This window comes from Protopterus annectens, chromosome 3.part0 (assembly GCF_019279795.1).
Source record: "Protopterus annectens isolate FY-2018-M chromosome 3.part0, PAN1.0, whole genome shotgun sequence".
NCBI lineage: Eukaryota > Metazoa > Chordata > Ceratodontiformes > Protopteridae > Protopterus > Protopterus annectens.
This window is the reverse complement of record NC_056731.1, coordinates 173,035,973-173,059,190: the sequence shown is the minus strand read 5'-3', so window position 1 is coordinate 173,059,190 and position 23,218 is coordinate 173,035,973. Positions and strand designations below refer to the sequence as shown.

The window sequence follows — 23,218 nt, the reverse complement described above, 5'->3', positions numbered from 1 at the left end:
TGGTCTCTGGCTGACTAAATTAGCAGATGACTGCAAATTAGGAGCTGTCATTGAATCTCACACTGACACACATACTCTCCAGGAGGGGATGACACAGGCAAACAGCTGGTGTCAGAACCATGGACTAAAACTAAATGCCAAGAAATGCATAATAGTATCCTCTGGAAAGTCATCCATCCCTGGTAACTATCATATTGACAACAGACCCCTTAGAGTTAACCCAGTAGTCAGAGACTTAGGGACACACATATAGTAATCTAGCCTTTGACCATCATGTATCTACAGTGGTGAGGAAATCATTTTATATTGTGCAACTTATAAACAAAGGTATGGAATCTAAGTCCAAGGAAGTCATTGCTCCACTGTATTTGGCATTCATCAGACCTGTCATTGAGTACAATGCCCCCTTTGGTATGTACCTAACCAGACATATTCAACAATTGGTACGTCCACAGAGGTTCCTCACTAAAAGAATACAGGGCATAAGTAAAATGTCCTGTGCAGACCAACTGAAGGCCCTATCCATGTATTCTGTCTCCTACAGGCTTTTGAGGGGAGATCTATATCTGGCATACAGGGCATTGTTCAGACCCCACTCTGATGGACCTCCTGCATATCCACAAAACAAACTGCACCAGAATTACCCATTCTAAAGACTTAAACCTTTCCTGTAATATAAATAGGTCCTGCTGGAGAGGTAGGCATGTATCCCAAAGACTATCATGTCTATGGAACAGGCTTCCCAGCCATGTGAAGCAGAATTCCTCCTTAACCCAATTCAAGTGCAACTTGGACAATTGGATGGGAAACTGGAAATTCATTCCTGGTTTGGCACCTGTGTCTCTAATGGACACAGGTAACCTATAAATGGTTCATCTCGCAAACTCCTGCTTACACTTATCAAGAGTATCAGAACTTGTCAGAGATTTGGGATGCATGGCTAGGCTTAATAAAGGCCTTTGTGGTCATTAGTCTAGTAAACACATATGAACCTATAAAAACTGAATTGTTACCTATAAAAACTTAGTAGCAGATGATCATCATAAATTCTCAAAGGTGGATAAGAAATTGTCCCTTCAGTCAGTAGCAGAAACAACTAGTACTTCTTTTTGTAACATTTCTACATGGAAGGTGTTACACAGAACATTGATTATACTAGCTAATTTCAAGAGAATTGACAAAACTTCAGACTTACATTGCCTGAGATGTACATCAGCTGAAAAGACAGAGTGTAAACATTTTATTTGATTGTGAAAGTCTCAGAGATTATTGTCAAAATATAATTCTTTGTCAAACCCTTTGATCTAATAATTTTCTGTTAACAAAAAAATGTAATTCTCTATAATAATACTATATAGAACTGTATTAATAAAAATCAGTATTCTCTAGTATTGACTGTCGTAGCCATAGAAAGAGAGTCAGTCTCAAGAAGATGGTTACAAAACACTCCTCCCTCTTTTCTCAGATTTTTTTTTGGCACTAAAATTGGTAAATGACAAAGAAATAGATGTAATAAAGTTGTGATCCCCTAATAAACCTATACATTTTAACAACTAGCCTAAAATGTCAGAGCTTCTATTCATGAATGAATAATGCAGGCTATTAATTTTTTTCTGCGTATTTTTCTCCTTATTTCTCTCTCATTCTATTATTTTCTTTATTGCACTATTTTTAATTTTATTTTCTGATAGCTCAAATCTTGAAGATGCTATGATAATGTTAGAATTGATTAGAGTGTATTTTGGACACACCCTGTAGAGACTGCATATAGTTATTGTTAAATTATTTTTTTACTAGAAAATGTATTGCTTGAAAATATTCTGAAAAGAAATGAGATACTGTTAAGATCTATATCATTATATGTCTGTTATTATAAGTTATTTTAAAATTGCCTTGCATTTTTAACCAATAAAGGTATTTTAAAAAAGAAAGAAAGTTTATCTCAGGGGTAGAGCCCAGATGGCTAACTGATAGAAGTATTTTTTAGGAGCCCCACAATATTATATTACAATACAGGAAAATAATCAACTTCATCAAACTAAAATAGCAGAAACTTATTGATGAAATTTTAAGCTATCTATATACCAACTTTGAAGAAATTTCATTTGAATTTTCCTGCAAAATTATCTGGAGATTACTATAAAAGTGTGGAAATGAGCAACTCAAAGAATTCCCATTCAGAAACTACATTGAAAAAAGGAAATACAAATGATGTCAACTACTCTTCAAGAAAATCTCTCTGAAAATGAATAATTTCAAAGACAATCTAGAAAACCTTAAAGAAAGCTGTCAAAAACAAACTGATGTTCTTAAAGATATACTGCAACAAACTAAAATATCTGACATTGAAACCTCATTATGTGACATAGAAGGGAGACTTAAAGAGGAAAAAACCCACAGTGAATTCCTTTTACAACAGAACAACTGGTTAATCAACAGATAGATGATCTGGAGAATAGAGAAAGGAGAACAAATATAAGAATTTTCAGACTCCCGGAGAAAACTGAGGGTGACGACATTATTCTGTTTTTAAACTCCTGGCTACCTGAAATACTAGGTTTAAAAGAAGGCTTATCCAGTGGAGTAGAGGGAGTCCACAGAGCCATAGGCAAACCAATACCTTCCTCACCAACTGCTACATCAAGATCTATTGTAGTAAAATTTTGTCATTTTGGACAAAGAACTTATACTTAAATCAGCCTGGAGGAAAAGCTCACTGACCTATAAACAAAATCAAATAAGATTTGATAATGACTATTCTACCAGGGTGCTGGAAAAAAACCTGGCCACTAGTGAAACTTCTTAAACAAAATAAAATAAAAGCACAACTTGTCTACTCTGCAAAAATCAGAATATTTCAGGCAAATGATATAAGAACTTTCAACAACTTTGAAGAAGCATCTTCTTTCATCAAGAACAGCAACATAGTTAAAATACCAGAGGAAATGGAATGGTCAGCATCCACATCTCTGAAAAGATCCCCTGAGAAGAACACTTGGACTGATGTGAAGAAGAAGAAACAAAAAACTGAACTTAAAAATATAACTGCATCTAATTATTTCAAAGAATCAACTAAAATATGAGTTGACCTTCAAGAGAACAAAAGATTGAGTTATGTTTCCCTTTTCATAATGGAATCAAAATGGAAGTTACACTTATAGCATTAGAAACACTGTAGACTAAAAGTTTCTTTTGTGAACTGAAATCAAATATTCTAATAGTTTTTATAACTGTATGAGGTGTCAAAAACAGCAGAAGAATGCTGTTTTTTCTTTCATGTCTGTAACATGATATATGTTTATAGATACATAATGATTCTAATGTGTCTACATAATGAATACAAGTAATACAAGACAATCAAACAAAGTTCAGCTCTGTTGAACTGTCAACATAGAATACTCACAATAGTACAAACAATGGTTATGAATATGGTCTATTGCTCATTAGAAAAAAATACTTGTAGCTGGCTAAAGACAGAAGAATCTTATGTCAGTTCTTGCAATATCTGATAGTTAGAACTATGAAACAGCAAAACAATAATCAATATATAATTGTCCATGGCATCTTAAAAAAAATCTATACTGCTTTAATGCACTGATTGAGACATGACCAATTTTATAGTATAATAATATCACAACGTAAAAAATGAATAATCTAAATATTCACACATTAGTTGACTGAAATTCTATTTGTAAAATATAGAATTTACTTGGAAACCCATTCGCAGAATAAATGTTACATAGTTCTGATAACATTAATCAGAGCCTTATGAAATATTTAGATTTCCTCATTCTAAGAATATCTTTTACTTTAGAGATAAATCTCACAAATTATAACAAATGTACATAATGAGGTTTTAATTAACTTTAGTTTAATTGTTAAATAAACTAACATTGATACTTTTAACATAAAATAACATCTCTGTATTTTTGTTTGTTTCAACAGTTTATTCACTTCTCATAGTTCGTTGATCTCCAGAGATAACAAATGGAGCCCGAAAGAAGAATTTATTTTGCTTTTTTTATTTTTGTGGTTAGGCATGGGGTCTATATTAGAACATCGACTTTTTAAAACGTCAAATGTTCTAATATCGACCCCTATTCAGTGAACACTGACAATACTGAACATGCAGAACAGCGATTTTTTTCCCAGGGAAAAAATTTGCTGTTCCGACACACATACACACAACACAAGCACACCAAGCAAACAGCAATCCACACACATACACCTAAAATCCTACATCTAACCCTACACTAAACTGTACATACACCACTAGCTATCCACTTACCTTAACCCAAACCCTAACATCTGTCACTATCGCACACTCACCTCACCCGCACCCTAACTCACCTGCCCCACCCAAACCCTCACGTCCACACAATCGCACACTTACCTGACCCACATCCTAACCCTAACTCACCTACCCCGTGCCCTAACCTTCACGTCCACACACTCGCACACTTACCTGATCCTGACCCGTAACTTTCCACCACAGTGCTGAAAATAGTGAAGCCACAGGAACGGCCAACCGAATTCCTTCCCTAGGAAGAAATTTGGTGTTCTGCAGCTTCACTATTTTCAGCGTTCGCTGAATAGGGGTCGATATTAGGACATTCAAAGTTGTGAAACTTCGATGTTCTAATATAGACCTATTAGGCATGAGATATAATCTGATAGGACACATCTTGTCTGTCAGATTAGGAGTGTATTACACTCCATGTTTGGTGAAGGGTAATTAGAAACACTTGATTACTTGGTTACATAATTTTGACTTCAAAATCTGCTTTTTTACTTTCTACTGGCCTGAATTTGGACTTAACTCTTGTACTTCAAAAGAAAAAGTCAATCTGAATAGAAAATATAGAATATATAACAACTTTATTCTATCACAACGCTATAAGACATATCTGAAAATGACTCAAATACAAGTAAATACAAACACAAATTAATAACACAACATTACGTTCACTAAATATCAATGGTTTGAAAAATCCTAGGAAAAGATCCAATTTAAGATATCTAAAATTAAACAAAGTGCAAGTGGTATTTCTTCAAGAGTCTCATTTTAAAGCAGTAGTAATAATACTATGGAATAAAAATATTACTAAACCCCAAATAATTTATAAATATGAAGACAAAGAAGGATTCAACAACAGAATATAGACACTAGTAAACATATATTGGTTTCCTGGCATAGGAACAGTTAAAAACATATAGACCTCATTAATAAAGTTTATAAAGGAAATTTAATAATAGGTGGAGATTTTAATTGTATTCTGGGCAATTCAGAGACTACTAATAAAAGATCTCTTCATCTTACTTATACAGCCAAAATACTTAAAAAATGGATTGAAAATCTAAATTTAATTGATACATATGAACACAAAGAGAGTAACTCATTACTATTTTCTCACCAGGATTATAGATTAATACCCAAACTAGAATAGACAAAATATTTATATCTCAAGAACTAAATATGAAAATAAAAACTTCTACATAATTCTTTGTCCTTTATCAGATCATAATTCACTTACCCTTAAAATACAAGTAGACATTAAGAACTTAACATACGTGCCAAGGATACCAGCCTCCATCACAAAACATAAAGAATTTAAACCATGGTTAGATTCTGAACTACAGTTCTATTTAGATACAAACTATACTGAGGAAATGAGCATTGTAATAATATGGGACACAATGAAAGCTTACATATATGGCAAAATCCTGACTTGGTTAAAAAATAAAACAAAAGAGTGGGAATCTGAATTACATAATATTCAAGAACAACTCATAAAAATTAATAACAAGGAGTCAAAAAATTTATCCAACAATAAAAAAGAAATAGAGGAACTAAATAAAAATACAATGAAATTCTAAATCATAAAACTAATCTGGCAATAGAGAAATTAAAACCAAATTCATGTGCCGCATCACCTAAACATATGCATAACCTAACAATGAGAATTAAAAGACAAACAAGAGAGAATAACAGTACAAACATTATACATAAGGGGGGGGAGAAAGAATAAAAAAGTATCAAATATAAGTGACATTCTAGATGCCTTTAAATTTCACTATACTGAACAATACATAACACCTGAAACACATATCAACTGTTCAAATATAGAAGCAAACTTTCCTAAAATGAAAGAAAATGCCAGAAAAATTAAAACTTGATATTCAAAAACAAATTTCTCGCAAAGAAGTTATTGAAAAAATTAAGGAGAGCAAATGCAATAAAACCCCAGGAATTGATGGAATAATAAATGAATTATACAAACTTTCCTACTTCAGTAATTTCAATATTTCATAGAACTCTAACTGAAGTACAAACACAAAATATAATTCTCCCCTCATGGAGATAGTCACTAATTACACCAATAATAAAGGAAAATAAAACCCCATGCAATGTAACTCTTATAGGCCAATTTCTTTACTTAATAATGATTATACAATTTTTATGTCCATATTAGTAAATAGAATTAAAAAATCATTGATGCATATCATAAATGAAGATCAAACAGGTTCCCTTTATAATAGACGTACTATTGATAACATCCAAATAATATTAACTCTTATAGACATACTAAGCAGAGATAAACAAGAAGCTCTTATAGTCACTCTAAATCTTGAAAAAGCATTTGATACATTAAATTGGGATTATACCAGTGGAAGCATGGAGGTGCTTGTGGGAAATGACAGTGGAGGTTTTAACCAGATTGTTTAATGAAATCCTGGAAAGTCAGAGGATGCCTGAGGAGTGGGGAAAGAGTTTTGGCGCCTATTTTTAAGAATAAGGGTGATGTGCAGAGCTGTAGTAACTACAGAGGGATAAAACTGATTAGTCACAGCTTGAAGTTATGGGAAAGAGTGGTGGAAGCAAGGTTAAGAAGGGAGGTGATGATTAGTTATCAGCAGTATGGTTTAATGCCAGGAAAGAGCACTACAGATGCGATGTTTGCTCTGAGAGTGTTGATGGAGAAATATACAGAAGGTCAGAAGGAGTTGCATTGTGTCTTTGTGGACTTGGGGAAAGCATATGATAGGGTGCCTAGAGAGGAGTTGTGGTATTGTATGATGAAGTCAGGAGTGGCAGAGAGGTATGTGAGAGTGGTACAGGATATGTATGAGGGTAGTGTGACAGTGGTGAAGTCTGCAGTGGGAGTGACAGATGCGTTTAAGGTGGAGGTGGGATTACATCAAGGATCAGCTCTGAGCCCTTTCTTATTTACAATGGTGATGGACAAGTTGACAGACGAAATCAGACAGGAGGCCCCATGGACTATGATGTTTGCAGATGACATTGTGATCTGTAGTGAGAGTAGGGACCAGGTTGAGGAGACCCTGGAGAGGTGGAGATATTCTCTAGAGAGAAGAGGAATGAAGGTCAGCAGGACTAAGACAGAATATGTGTGTGTGAATGAGTGGGAGGATAGAGAAATGGTGAGGATGCAGGGAGTAGAGTTGGTGAAGGTGGATGAGTTTAAGTACTTGGGATCAACAGTTCAGGGTAATGGTGAGTGTGGAAGAGAGGTGAAGAAGAGAGTATAGGCAGGGTGGAATGGGTGGAGAAGAGTGTCAGGAGTGATTTGTGACAGACGGGTACCAGTAAGAGTGAAAGGGAAGGTCTACAAGAGGGTAGTGAGACCAGCTATGTTGTATGGGTTGGAGACAGTGGCAGTGACAAAAAGGCAGGAGTCAGAGCTGGAAGTGGCAGAGTTAAAGATGTTAAGATTTGCACTGGGTGTGACAAGGATGGACAGGATTAGGAATGAGTATATTAGAGGGTCAGCCCAGGTTGGACGGCTTGGAGACAAAGTCAGAGAGGTAAGATTGCGTTGGTTTGGACATGTGCTGAGGAGGGAAGCTGGGTATATTGGAAAAAGGATGCTAAGGATGGAGCTCCCAGGTAACAGGAAAAGAGGAAGGCCTAAGATAAGGTTTATGGATGTGGTGAGAGAGGACATGCAGGTGGTTGGTGTGACAGAGCAATATGCAGAGGACAGGAAGAAATGGAAACAGATGATCCACTGTGGCGACCCCTAACGGGAACAGCTGAAAGAGAAGAAAAAGAAACTGGGATTATCTCTTTAAAGTATTAGAACTATATGAATTTCCCATCACCTTTATTTCTTTGATAAAAATATATATAAAGATAATCTTGCATATATAAAATTAGGACCATTTACTTCAGAAGCTATAGCAATAACTAAAGGCACAAAACAGGGTTGCCCAATGTCCCCTATTTTATTTGCTTTAGCTATGGAACTATTTGCACCTTCTGTACATTGTAACTCAAAAATAAAAGCATAGATATTTGAGTCCCTATTAAATTGCTGAATGTTTCAAAATTTGAATGTCATATGGTTGACACCATATGATCGAACTTTGCAAAGTTCAAAGGTGAAAGGCAATGGCTCCGTCCATGCAGAATGGGAAAATTTCCCTTTTCTGCATTGAAGTGCGGTCTTGGAGGTGGTATATTTAAGTAGGGGGATGTGGGGGTGCATGGGGACTTTCCCCCTGCTCAGAGCATTAAGGTAAGTTTTTTTTTTTACTTTTTTATTATATATTCAAGGTTTCAAGTTTCGCTCATATGTTGTCGAACATATGAGGTTCAAAATTTTTAAGCTTCAAATATATAATATAGACCCTAGATATTTATGGTCAATTTAGCTCCAAAATTATGTTATTTGCAGATGATGTACTGCTTACCTTATTTGTTTCAAAAGATTCCCTAAAAGAATTAGATATGCAAGTTGGGAAATTCTATTCAATCTCAGGTCTACACTTTAATAAAACAAAATCTAACTATATGTTACTGAACAAAAGAAATGATTTAATGCCAAATACAAATCATATCATTGGTAAAGAAGTCTCCACTATAAATTATTTAGGAATTACATTATGTGAAAACCTAGAAAAAAACTTACAAACTATGGAAGTATCATAACCATCATAAAAGCACATATAGTAAAATGGAATACAATACAAACCTGGCTAAAACCTCACATTACCAGTGAGCAAATACTCCCTACAGGTTACAGCATACTAAGAGTAGACCGGCTAAACAAAAAAAAAGGAGGTGGTGTAGCTATAATATTTAAACAGCATCTAAACATCCAGATCTTAAAATCATCAGCTCCACAAATAGGCAATGAAGAAATAATATATACCAATCTCAAAATTAACCAAAACAAAACCATCAACATAATTGGATGCTACTTCCCACCTGGCCAAAACATCCCTCCACTAGTAAACCTCCTCAGCTGGTCTACCCACCATCTCCCCCAAGAAACTATCATCTTAGGTGATTTCAATATTGACTGGCAATCCTGTTCTGGCAACAATCCAACCCATCATGTACACCTTCATGGCTTCACCCAACTAGTCCAGTCACCAACAAGGATAAATAAAAACTCCAGCAAGCACACTACCCTGGATTGGATACTAGTCAGTAAGAACCCCCAGTCATATATAACAGGCTGCTTATCAGATAGCCTCAGTGATCACTCCCCAACATTCCTACTCAAAAAATACCTGTACCAGGCTAAACCTGTCATCTATCGTCAAATACGTAAAAAAATAAACTTTAACCCACTCACATTCATCTCATCCCTCAAAGAATGTAACTGGCATGCTCTAAAGTACCTCAGTCTAGATGACGCAGTTGAATTTTTTAATACTACCTTCCTGAACATCCTTAATTACCATGCCCCAATAAGATTTTCCAGAACCAAAGCACAACCCTCCCCATGGCTACAGAAAACCACTAAGTCAGAAATGAAAAACAGGGATAAAGCCTGGGAGCACTGGCGCAAAACCAAAACCCCCTCAGCTAGACAGAAATTCCTAGAACTACACAATAGAGTCAAAAAGCTAATAAAACAGGACAAATTCCAATACTACCAGTCTGCCCTAGACTCCTCACAACACAGCCCCAAACAATTCTGGTCCTCCATAAACTCCATCCTCCACCCAGGTAAAGTCAGTACCCCTCCTCCTAACATCCCTCACTCCTCAGAAAATATTGCTACCTCATTCAACACACACTTCACCCAAACCATACTATCACTAGCTAAACAACACAACCCCCCTCCCCTCCAACCTACACCTTCAACTAGTAATCTCCCCACTGCCTTCTCTTTTTCTCCTGTACCTACCTCCAACATAAAAAAACTCTTAACTAAACTTAAACCCACCAAATTAGCAGCAGACAACCTCCCAAGTGAATACCTACAAATCGCAGCTGATGCTCTGGCCTACCCAGTATCCATCTTGATTAACCGAGCTCTGTCAGAAAGTTACGTTCCCACATTGTGGAAAGTCTCACATATAATTCCCTTCCACAAAGGCGGACCCTCTGCAGAACTAACCAATTACCGCCCCATAGCTATTCTCTCTCCACTCTCCAAAATACTAGAGATGCATACACTCTCAGGTCTCAGACTACCTCCTTACTAACAACCACCTTTCCAGTACTCAGCATGGTTTCCAACCAAACCATAGCACCACCACTGCCTTACTCTCCTTTACTAACACTATCCTTCAGCATAAAAACAATGGCTATCTCTCCTCTGCTACTTTCCTAGACCTATCTAAAGCATTTGACATGGTCCCACACAAACAACTTATCTCTGTCCTCAATAACCTATCCTTCTCACAATCAGTCACCAACTGGTTTCAGAGTTACCTGTCTGACCGCCAACAATCCGTTGTATGGCAGAATGACATATCTCCCCAACTACCTGTCTCCATAGGGGTTCCCCAAGGATCCATCCTTGGACCCCTACTCTTCTCTGTTTACACCAATAATCTAGCCTCTGCCACCAAACATGGCACACTCATCCAATACGCAGATGACTCGACCATCATCTGCTCAGCCCAGTCCCTACCCAAACTGCAAAAAGTCACACAGGAAGCCTTTTCCTCTGTTGAAACATGGTTATCCGATGCCCAATTAATACTCAACCCAAACAAAACTAAACTACTCATCTTCCAACCCACCAAACATACTCAAAACAACTCTCACTTTAACATCACAGCAAAAGACAACACCACTATATACCCAACTGAACACACCAAATTGCTAGGAGTGGAAATAGACAATAAACTAAAATTTGACATTCACATATCCATAATCATAAAAAAAGTCCATAAAAAACTAGGAGCATTATACAGAAATAAACAATTTCTCACCAAAGCAGCAAAGATTTCAATAGCAAATTCCCACCTTATCTCCACCCTACTTTATGCCTCTCCAGTATATACCAACCTAAGGCAATGTGATCTAAACAAGCTAGAGACCTGCTACAACAAACTCGCCAAATTCGCCACAGGGGCATCCTACCATAGTCACCACTGTCTCTCACTTGCTGAACTGGGCTGGCTTGAACTCCCTCACCTCCTTCAGTGGTATCAACTCTCACTCGCCCACAAACTGGTAAACCATCCACTAAATGTCCCATCCCTCCAGAATCTACTCCAACCCTATCGCACCACCAGACCGCTAAGATCCAGCAACAAAAATCACTTGCAGATCACTAAAGCCAATAACTCTGCTGGTGAAGCACTATTCTCTTGTGCCATAGCCAAATTATGGAACTCACTCCCATCCACAATTACCTCCGTACCATCATGCACCAACTTCAAAACTTTATTAAAAGCGCACCTAAAAACATGCTGGCTATGCCCTTGCAACTCCCACTCTAATATCGTCCACCCCATCCAACTACTACCTTTCTTTCCACTCCACTAACTACCTTGATTATAGCAAGCTCAGATGCTCATAAGCCTAGTACTTATTATACAGCAGGAACTTCTCATTGTTACATTTGTTAATGCCTGTTATGTACTTCACAGATAAAGATTCTAGTTGTCTACTGATGTACTATGTTCTTCATCTGTAAATATGTTGTAAGTAATTTCTATGTTAAATTGTTAATCGCTATATAATCCAATGTAACTACTGTCTGTTTATTTTACTGTGGAGCTTTTCTCCCCGGGCCTCCGCTGAAAATGGACCCACGTCCAGTCGGACACTCCCGGTCAACAAATTTAAATAAATAAATAAATAAAATAATATACTTGAAATTTGAGAATAGACTACAACTAATAAAAGTGATACTACTTCCAAAAATAATATATAAATCACCTTTCTCTCAATGCTAACAAATCTAACATACTACTATTCACTCCCTCAAAATCTTTCTCTGTTGATAAAAATTCCTTCCAAGTACTCAGCCAAAACAACTCTCCGATCGAAGTTGTTCCCTTTGCCAAACTACTCGGTGTAACTATAAACGAACACCTCAAGTTCGACATCCATATTCAGCAGAATATAAAGAAAACCCACCAAAACTAGGTATGCTATGCAGGAACAACCACTTCCTCTCTACTTCTACCAGGCATACTTTGGCCTCCTCTTACCTCCTTCCCTCCCTTCTGTATGGTGACCCATTACTAACTAACCTATCCTCTTCCATCACTTACAAACTTGAAAGCTGTTATAACAAAATTTCTAAATTTGCCACCAAAGCCAAACATTCCATACATCACTGTGTTACCCTCCGATCCCTCAACTGGTTAGAATTCACAAATTACCTGGACTTCCTCCAGCTCACTATAGCACATAGACTAATATTTAATCCAACCAAATGTCCAGCTCTAACATCCTTCCCCCATACACCCCAAACAGAACTCTCAGATCTGAATACCAAAACTTGATTACTATCCACAAACCTAAACATCCTGCTGAACAACTTCTCCTCTCCTTCGGTAAGAAATGCAACTCTCTTCCTTCCACACTAAGGACAATGTCAAATACAAACAACTTCAAAACACAGCTTTACACCTATCTCTCCTCCAAATGGAAATGTAACTGCATTCTCCCTACCTAGAACTCTTTAACAAAAGCCCCTGGGAGGGTATCCTCCTGAGTTCCTAAGCACCTTATAGCTGGCTATAACTTTCTATAGCTAATTCCCATATGATCTCTCACACTCTGTAAATATTGTAACTAGCTTTTGTCTTTGACTTTAACTGTGTGAATTTGTTAAAATGTATCTGCACAATATTTGTCCACTATGGGCAATATTGCTCACACTTTGTATTATTTGATATGTATTCATAGTTGTACCCTATTTTTACTGGACTGCTATCTTTACTGTAATCTGTTTCATGGAGCTTTACTCCCCGGGCCTCCACTGAAAATGGACTCTCTGGGCCCAGTGGACTACCCCAGTAATCAAACTGGAAATAAAATAAATAAATAAATAAAATATATAGCTCAAGCTATTCCTATGTCCCCAAACAAACTCTAAAAGAAATAAATGCAATCCTGTTAAAATTACTCTGGTCTCATAACAGAAACAGAATAGCTTATACGCATCATATCAGACCTTGGGGAAAAAGGAGGGATTAATTTCCCAGATATAGAGACATGCATCAAAGCCTCTACTTTCAGAACAGTTATAAACTGGATAGATCCAAGTTACTCTTCCAACTGGAAAACTCTTCATACTACTATATTTTCAAATGAAAATAACATAACCAAAAATCTCATGTTGAATGATCAAAATAATAAGCTATGACATATTCTGTGTTAATACACAATATAATATATAAAAACCAACCAATCTAATCTATATAAACTATATTTATAACTCCTTTAGAAGATGTATTAACATCGATACAGATATAAAATTATGGACAGAATTATCATTTCCATTTACTCTTACAAAAAAATTTCATCAACAAGATGCATATAAATATTTTCACCAGTTAGGAAACAAAAAACTTTATATGTTGGCAACATTGTATAAACAATCAGGAAGTACTATATACTCAACATATTTTAAATACTTAGGACATTTCAGTTAATAACTGGCTAATACTTCAAAGTGTAATATCATATGCACAAGATTTATGCAGATTCATTAATAATTCCTTGTTCAAAACAAGACCCAAAACTAACAAAACTCATGTTTAAAGTTATATATAATAACTACAATTGGACAAATATAACCTCAAAATTAAATAAAATGTTAATAAACTATAAAGCTACAACTCATTAAAACTATTGGTAATTCATTACCAAAGGACATACAATAAGTTTATCAATGGAAAGTAAAATCAGCTTATTGCATTCCATTAAATTAACTTCCAATTCACAATTTTGGAAGATATACATGTGGAAATTTCTGCACAGAACATTTTTTACCCTCAATAAATTAGCCACATTCAACGCTAGTAAAGAGGTTATATGCTGGAGATGTCTGCAAAAATGTGAAGTAAACTGGATACATATGTTGTATAATTGTACAAAAATCAAAAATTATTGGGAAGAAATAAGTAAATTTCTTCAAGCCACTTTCACAGATACATTTGTATTAACAAAATCTTTAATTCTGTTAAATGTTAATAGAAAAATAGAAATGAATAATAATGATCTATACCTACTATGGACTTTACTAGCAGTAGCAAGAAAATGTATTACAAGAAGATGGAAATCATCATCAGGACCAATAATTGAAGATTTTCTGTGTCTATTAAAAGAAATGGCTTTGATGGAAATCAAGATCAAGGAACTGAGAATCACTCCTAAATTTTGGAGTAACAATCCATGGAAGAAGATCATATCTCTTATCGAGACTTTTAAAATGGATCCAGATGACACTTGAGAGTAAGGGAAAAAATATGAAAATACTTGTTTTTATAGTACTTAAGCATGTTTACAGATTCACTTTTGTAATTACTTTCTAAACCATTCAAGCCTAGTGTAAATATTCTACATAGTTTGTTATTATATTAAGCTTACTTAGATATACGTAATAATACTATTGTTATAATGAAAAAATTAATAAAAACTTTTGAACAAAAAAAAGAAAACTTATGTCAGTTATATTTACATCTTTAAAACTGGACTCCATTCTTGCTCTCGTGAGATATCCTACTATAAGTTCCTTTAACTACCATCTTAAATCTCTCCTACCTTCTCTCCTTCCATACATACCTCTAACCATAAGCTGCACCACAAATTGTAGCTTTTTACTCATTGCCCCAAAACTGTTAGGTATCACTGCTTTCAAATTTAAAATAAGTTCACTGACACACTGAATTCTACTCTGTACTGAAATTTCATCTAAAAAAAAACAAAATGTACCTGTTTTCTGAAAACGTCTGTTACATGATTATTGCACACATCTACTTCCACTTCTTCACCCCAATCCAATACCAGTACATAATAATAAAAGTACTGTTCTCTTTCTAGACTAGTTTCTCACCCTTTGGCTCATTAAACACCTCAGTTTAACACTGTCTCATCTTTATATTGTATTCTATTTTTATTTTATCTGCTTTAATGTAAATACTGACTGTACTGTACAGATTTTAGTTGTTATTCAGATTACTTAATCTGTGACTCAAGTTGTGATATACCATTCAAGGTCTGCTACTCTATAATCCTATAGTGTACTTAACATTACGATCAATTTTCAAAAAGCTTTATATCTTTCATTATGCCTACTCTCTTCTGTATGCAGAATTGTGTCTAATTGCTTTGACACCGTTGCTACTGTTTATTTGTTTGATCTGAATACATGTTAGTGTTCTTTAACTTCTGAGCTGGCTTGAACATAGTCCAGATGGATCAATGCTCTGCCATGGCAAAGAACTTTTAAATAATTATTTTTCAGGATGTCACATAAACTACAAATAGAAAACAAATGAAATGCAGTGCAAAGTGAGTGTTGTATAAAAGAGAGAGATGAAGGAGAGATGACAGCATGTTTTTGAAATGTGAAATCTAAACAGCTGAAATATGTTAAAAATACCATGATTATAAAATAGAAAAGAAGACTACATTGTATGGAGGATTAAGTGGGGAATATGATAAGAGGTAACCTCCATAATATAGCAGATATGGATACAAGAAAATATCGTGATATATTATACAACAAGAGGTAGAATATAAAGAAAGTCATACAATATTCAAAGAAATGTAAACATCTAAGAATTGTAGCTAAGAAGATGAACAGAAGTTATGTTCATTTTGATTGAGCAAATTACTGACATTTTCTTTCAAAATGATTTGTCAGTAACAATGTAATTTGGAGACTGTCCTGCATGAAAAAAGTGTGATATGTTTTTGGTAATAAAGCCCCCAGTCTTTCGATGAAGTGCCAGGGGATCTCTTATCATCTACCTAAGCTCTCTCCAACCCAGGCAGATGTAACCTTCATTGAACGTCTCAACTTACAATACTTCACAATATTCATTTTCCAGTAGTAGCAGTGAAACATAAGAGGGTGCTGTACTCCTGAGTATGCCATCCTTCAACAAGACATTAAACCAAGATCCCATCTGTCTGAGATTGTGGTAGCTCAGGTGGATATTAAAGATTCCATGGCACTTATCAAAAAAGAGTAGGGGGAGGTTCCCAATGTGCAGGCCAAATTTTCTCTAGTCAGTATGAATACCACCTTGAGTCTCCCTTGAAAAGAGATCACTGGCCTGGTGAAACCAACCTGATCAGTAAAGTTTAAATCAATAAAGAAATAGATAAATAAAACACAAAACTACATTTAATTTCCAGCTAGACCGGGTATATCAGGTGCAACATTATCTGTCATCTAAAATCATTCAGATAGAGACCGAGGAAGAAACATTAATTAGAACTGTATTATAAATGGGATTAAAGCATTGCTTTCCATTTGAATTTTTTTATATAAAATTATTTTTCTACTGCTGTTTTGTGGATTTTTTAATAAAAAATTGCCAGCTTCTAACATCCCAACTTCTAACATAAGTCACTCTGCAAATTCATTATTTTCTTTGTGACTCTTCAGTGAATTTAATGTATTTTTCTTTTTGGCACAATACATGAACGAGTGCAGTTAAATCTGATTTAGATGTAGTTTATTTTTTCTTCTTTCAGTTTTCTTTATTGTGCTGGCTGATGCATATTTACATACTAGTACAATGGCATTCAAATCACTACATCCTAATTAAATTATTGCTGCTAATTTCCTGCGTTCTGTTTGTTTTTTGTTTTTTTTAATATTGCAAAATGTCTTTGGCTTTTTATCTGAATTCTATTTCTGCAGTTCCCCTATGCATCTCTTAAAAACTGATTCATAAGATATTTTACTTAATATGCTGAGAATGGAAACTTTCCCGTTGTACTTCAAATAAACCTTAGTCATTGAAGTTTTGATACTAAATAAAAAAAAGATCTAAGGAGAAGAAATCAGTAGCTAAATTTGTGAGAGCAGGATGTCATTAGGTGGCTACCTAAGTATCAGTAACAGTTCCAGTTTTGGAAAAGAGGAGCAGAAAAAAGTAAAATTAAGGAAAATATTAATAGTGTATGAGGTGTCACGTGGATAAAGTTTAAGGATGAGACAGAATAAGCACTTTGGAGTCTTGGAGGTTTTGGTATTTATCTTTCATTGATGCAACCAAGGATGGCAGCATGTTCCTGGGCAGCAGAGAAAGCGAGAGGAAGGGGCTGTGAGAATTCAGAATTGAAATCTTGGTTTAGAGATCAGTGCAGAAGTAAGAGATAAACAAGGAGATAATGTAATATAAACATTTGATGAGGGCATGTAGTAGGAAGACTGTGTTGGATGAAATAGTTATAATGCCCTATCTGCCAGAGGTATACTACCTTAAGTTACTATAACTAGCATGTCAGCTGTACTTTCAGACAGGAAGTGATCACCTTAGGCTTCACAGTGATCATGTTAAGTGAAACAGATTATTTTTAGGTATATGGTTTTTGATGTATACATGAACAGTAAGGTTCTTAAAAAGGCCATTTGTGAAGTATAGCTGGAAAATGGGAGTGGACTGTACAGTATTGAGGTTATAAAGCCGGTGGTGCCCATGGAAAGAATATTCTCAGGTGAGAGTTGGAATTAGAAGGGTAAAATGGCTGAAACAATGTAATTTAGAAAAGGAATTAAGCAGGGCAAAGTGGCTGAAGCAAATGGTAATTTAGAAAGAGGCGTTACATGAATAGAGGGGAGAGGTATATAAATGGAAACCAAGTGAGGAAGAGTTGAAAGGGAGAAGTGTCAGGGAGTTTTATATGGAATGGAGCAGAAAGGGGGGGATGTAACAGAAAGAAGCACAGAGGACAGAGGAAGATATAGCCACACAGGGTGGGATACATTGGAGCATAATAAAGCGCAGCACATCTAAGTAACAGGGAGAAACACAGAAGGGAAGGTAATATGCAAAAATGAAACAAACAGCAGATGCAAAAAGAAGAGAGAATAGCTGCAAGGAAAAAGCAGTCCTGGCAGGTATGGCCATAATCAAAATAAATTTAAATGTGGTTGTTGTGACTATATGACCTAAAGAAATGGGTGTTGACATTGCTCACTGAACCACTGTTGAGAGTGAACACTGACATCAGAGCATGTAGCTGTCTGGCAAAGAAGAGTCTGGTAAGTTCTGGAAAAATATTTAACAATTTTCACTAGTGAGGATAAGGCTGGAAAGCTGCTGATTTGATGTGAAGACTTAGATTCACATGAGAAAAACTTCCTAACAAAGGGGCAACATACAATGTAAAAGTTAACATACCTTCAACAGTGCAGCAAGAAATCAAGTGTACTACTAGAACACGCCTGTGACCTGCATGTGGAAGGTCTTTTGTTCTTTACATTTTCTCAAACCATTTTATTGTTGCCCACTTTTTGTGATATGCTAGCTCTCTATAACTGACAGATTGCTTCTTGTTAAGGTGTTGTGCAGTGATATTTAAGATTGCTAACTTTAGTTATCACTATATGTCTTATTTTGTGTTCAGCAGCAAACATCTTGTAGTTCTGTACTTTGCTAAAACAACATATTTATCTAAAAACACTAGAGACTTTAATCTTTAACCTTCTTCATTATGAAGTTTCATGATAATGTATGAGATCATTCTGTAGTGATATTGGCAAAAACTGGATTTTATTAGATTTGTAATTTGAAATTCCTTGTTTCAGAGCATTGAGCAACTGAAGAAAGAGACTCCCACTTGGGAAAAGAAGCTATACTGGGAAGGACTGAAGGAAGCATTTGGTGGTGAATTCTCCTTCAATTGGTTTAACCCATTTTCAGGCTTAAATTGTAGAAAGCTTTCTTCACGAGTTGAAATTATAGAAGACGACACAGTAGAGGAGGAAGAAGAAGAAGTATGAAGCACTAATAAGCTAGCTAAGCACTACAAAGATACAAGCTGGACTGCATTCTTTATAGCGGATTGAAAAGTGCAAGTTCTGTTAGATAAATCTGGCTAAGTAAAGTCAAAGTCTGTACAGGACCTTGGTGGTGGTGTGTTCCATACAACTAAGTCTCTCTAAAGTTGCTGAATATTAGCACAGCTACTTCTGCAGAAACTCGCACTAGAATTAAAGTTAATCACTGAGTGTTTTCTGTGAATTCACTTAAAATCTGTTTACAGTGGCTTCATACATACTGGTATTGTTTTGCTTGGGTACACTTGGAACTGATTTCCTAGACACTACAGTTCCATGTGAGTTTTTCCTTCAAACATATGACATCTTCAAAATGGTCTTATTCATTCATTTGTTTTCTTAAAGCTTGTATTTAAACAGCAATGTCTGTGTTACCTTGCTTTCATTCACATTCCTGTATAAGAGATTTGTGTTCCCCTAAACCTGAAGTGCACTTGGAGGAAGAGCATTGTACTCTGGTACATATCTATTAATTATGGGTCATAGTGTGTGTACAGTTTGTAAAATGTGGCATGCTGAACATAGAGAGGAAGCAGGATTCTCCATACTTGCACTATTAAGGTATTAGCAGTCACTATGATGCATTTATTATAGTTATAAGTAGAAATTTCAAGGGTAACACGTGTCTCAAGGTGATGCAATAAATAATCCAACTGAAATGCATTTTCAACATGTGTAAACAATACAATTGTTTACTTTTTTTCTTTAAATGAAAAGGGCAGTGCTTGTATTCAATTAAGAAACACTTAAAAAGTCAGCAGCACATTTCTTATACATTTAGTGTACTAAGCATTGTAGCTGTTTTGCACATGTATATGACTTTTTTCAAAAGGGTGTTACATTCCTCTACCTTATGACTAACTTGATTTTAGTAATTTTGAGTGCCTTACACAGTCTATAACCTTCTTGACAAGACATCTAGCTTCCAGGGACAGTCTGTCCTGAAAAGTGTGACTGAATCACATTTTCCTTAATTTCTTCACCTGATGTTTCTTGTAGTTCTGTTTTCAAAAAGATAACACATCACTAGGAAGTATAATGCTCATTGTAGCTCATGTACCTGCAGAGCTGGTCGGCTCCTACTCCTTTTACACAAGCTAGAAACACATACACAAGGAAAGCCCTCTGCTTAGACACTCCTAGAAACATGTAACTGAAAGGATAATATTAGCTCTTACCTGTGACTTTAACCCAAGCCACTCCCACCCCACATACTTTGCTGGTATTACTCCCACTGGACCAGCAAGACTGGACAGATAGGTATTGAGTTTTCCCTTTACAGCCTTATCATTTTACCTAGAATACCTCCAACATGATCAAGGTTAAATTACAAACACATGCATACAAGTACAGAGAATGCTCTTTGCTTAGGCACATAAATTAAATGATAATATTAGCTTTCATTTGAGATTTATACCCACATTTTCTTTTGCAGCCAAAGATTTTTCCTCTCCTTTCTACAAAACCTATATATTCTAACTATTCTCTTATGATGATCCCATTTCTAAAGCACCATTCTGTCCTTCATTTAAGAAAGATTTCCCTAGAGTCCTGGATATTTTTCTTTGTCATCTATTGTATCGCAGATATCTCAGCTAAAAGAGACATACGCCTATTTGTAAGGATATCTGTTCTGTTGGAAGTAAAATTTAGAGTTGTGGCTCAGTGGTACAGTTAAAGAGAAGCATTTCTTCTGTCATACTGCACTCCTGAAACAATACTGTGTCATGGCAGAAGCATTAATTATCAAGATGCATATAATTCACTGCATTTGGACTTTTAAGAATAGAACAATCGTGGAAAATGTAACAAGTACTTCACAGATACTAAAGTGCGACAAACCATGCATTATAAATTCTCATAGAACCAAGATCCATATAATATAAGTAGAGACAGTGCCAGACAGTATATTACAGTTAGTTAGTTAAATATGAACCTTAAAAATACAAATGAGCTTGAGAGGAAAGTGGTGTACCTATCTAACACAATAAAAAACACCATGCAATAATTTAAGTATGTGTTTGCCACTATCACACTACTTTGTAATTAAAAAACAAATTTATTTTCACTCGTGAATTGCCTGCCATTTAGTAATACAAATAGATTCAGTCCAATTTTGCTTTCCACAAATACCTAAAATGAAAATATTCACCTCATCTTTTTTGTTTGTTTACACTTGTATGTAGGTTTGTGTAACAGAGAAGTACTTACCTTCCTTGCATAGTGAATATTATTGTAACTGTTGTTTATGTGCAAAATTATATTTTTAGAGAATCCTTTGATGAGTCTACTTTTAGAGTATAATTCTGAAGCTGGAGAAGGTCAGTAGTGTCTGAAAAAAAAAAACATGCAGCATTTGCATTCAAGGTCAGCTGTGGATACATTTGTCAAGACCAAGCTGACTGTAAATTGATCAAAGACCAGAAAAGTGTTTGCATCACACACATGTAATTTTATGCAGTATATTATTTGCTTTTGTTAAAACTTAGCAGTACTGACCCTGAAAGTTTACATAATAATGGAACAGTGTTGTGATAAAGTCCCATTTCTCAAGACTATTTGAAATGCGACAGAAGCAAGATAACCAAATGATATAACCTAAGATATTGTTTGACAGATGCACTATTTTGTGATTATTCTTCAAGTTATGTTATACTATAGGGAGAGAGCACTGTTTAACACAGCAGAATATACATAATTATAATATTTTATAATTTACTGTTTAGCTACCAAACTCTCATGGCAAAGGTACCTGTTTGCCATAAAAAATACAATTACATATCTGAGCTCCTTTATAAATCTCATTTCTTATCCCATGTACTGATGTTTTTAAGAGTACGCATGCTTAGTATACTGAAAAAAAGGCCAGGGTGTTAGAGTGCTTCATAAAAACAGGTGTAAAGCAATAATAATTAAACTACAATGAGGGATTCATCTCCCCCATTTTCACTGCATTCCAAATACTCTAAAAATAAAATAAACACGTTCTCCTTTTATTGACCTCACCTCTATGACTACTATCTCTGCAAATCAGATGCAGTGGAAGTCAGCATTTGTCATTGATAAATGCTTGTTAACTTCAGTCTCCATAAGGTGAAAGGTAAATGCCATTCATGCATTTTGATTAGTATGAGCTAGTAAACTGTCTGACTCGTTTTAAACAGTGACACAGGTGTACAACATTAATAGAAAATAAAATTAACAATAGTAACATTGTCATTATTTTCATGCATTATATATTACGTGTGTTTTCTTTTTAACAATTGTCATTTACTCTGACATTACATACATTCCTCAGTTCCTACCTTCCCTTAAAATTCATTCCTCCTCCTGAACATTATTCTGTCTATATTCTTCTCACAAATTCCACTTAATTTCTATGTAATTTGCACCGTCCTTTTGATAAACATCCCTGTTCCAGTTATTTTATCTCCTTTACAATATTCAGTATTTCAGCTGATTTAGATTTTGATTTCCATTTTCTAGTAAATGCTATTTTGGCAAAAAATAGCATTAAACTTAGTAAGGCCTTATTATATCTGGGCAATTCAGATCCAGTATCCCATCTTGAAAGAATTATTATCTTAATTAAAACCATTGCTCCCTAACATTTCTGACAAAGTACCCTACAGGGAATTTTTAAAATTTGAAAACTCATTACGTTCCAAAAACATATCTCAATTACCTCTTTCTTTTACAACACACCTCTAGGATTTGGCACCTACATGAGGAAAAATTCTAAGCCTGCTTGGGGTATAGCAATACTTATGCAAACAATTCAAGCAAAAATTCAAAACCTTCTGGACTTAAATACATACTTAGGAGCCATATATATGGCTTCCCATTATTATTTTGTATGCTGCCTTTCCAGTCTCTCTTCCCAATCTTTTCTAACCACTTATGACTGATTCTTATAGTTGTCATGTAATATTTTATATGGCCTTCCAATTATTTCTTTTTAACAGCAG

The 23,218-nt window shown here is 35.2% G+C and overlaps 1 protein-coding gene across 1 annotated transcript in view; it reads left to right on the top strand.

The window, feature by feature from the left end:
* Window positions 1-20,012, top strand: part of ZDHHC3 (zinc finger DHHC-type palmitoyltransferase 3) — a 678,918-nt gene extending 658,906 nt beyond the window's left edge. Inside the window, exon 5 of the mRNA XM_044064670.1 lies at window positions 18,999-20,012. Coding sequence (XP_043920605.1) covers window positions 18,999-19,193 — 195 coding nt within the window. The 3' untranslated portion in view covers window positions 19,194-20,012. The remainder of the gene's footprint in view (window positions 1-18,998) is intronic.
* The last annotated feature ends 3,206 nt before the right edge of the window (window positions 20,013-23,218 follow it).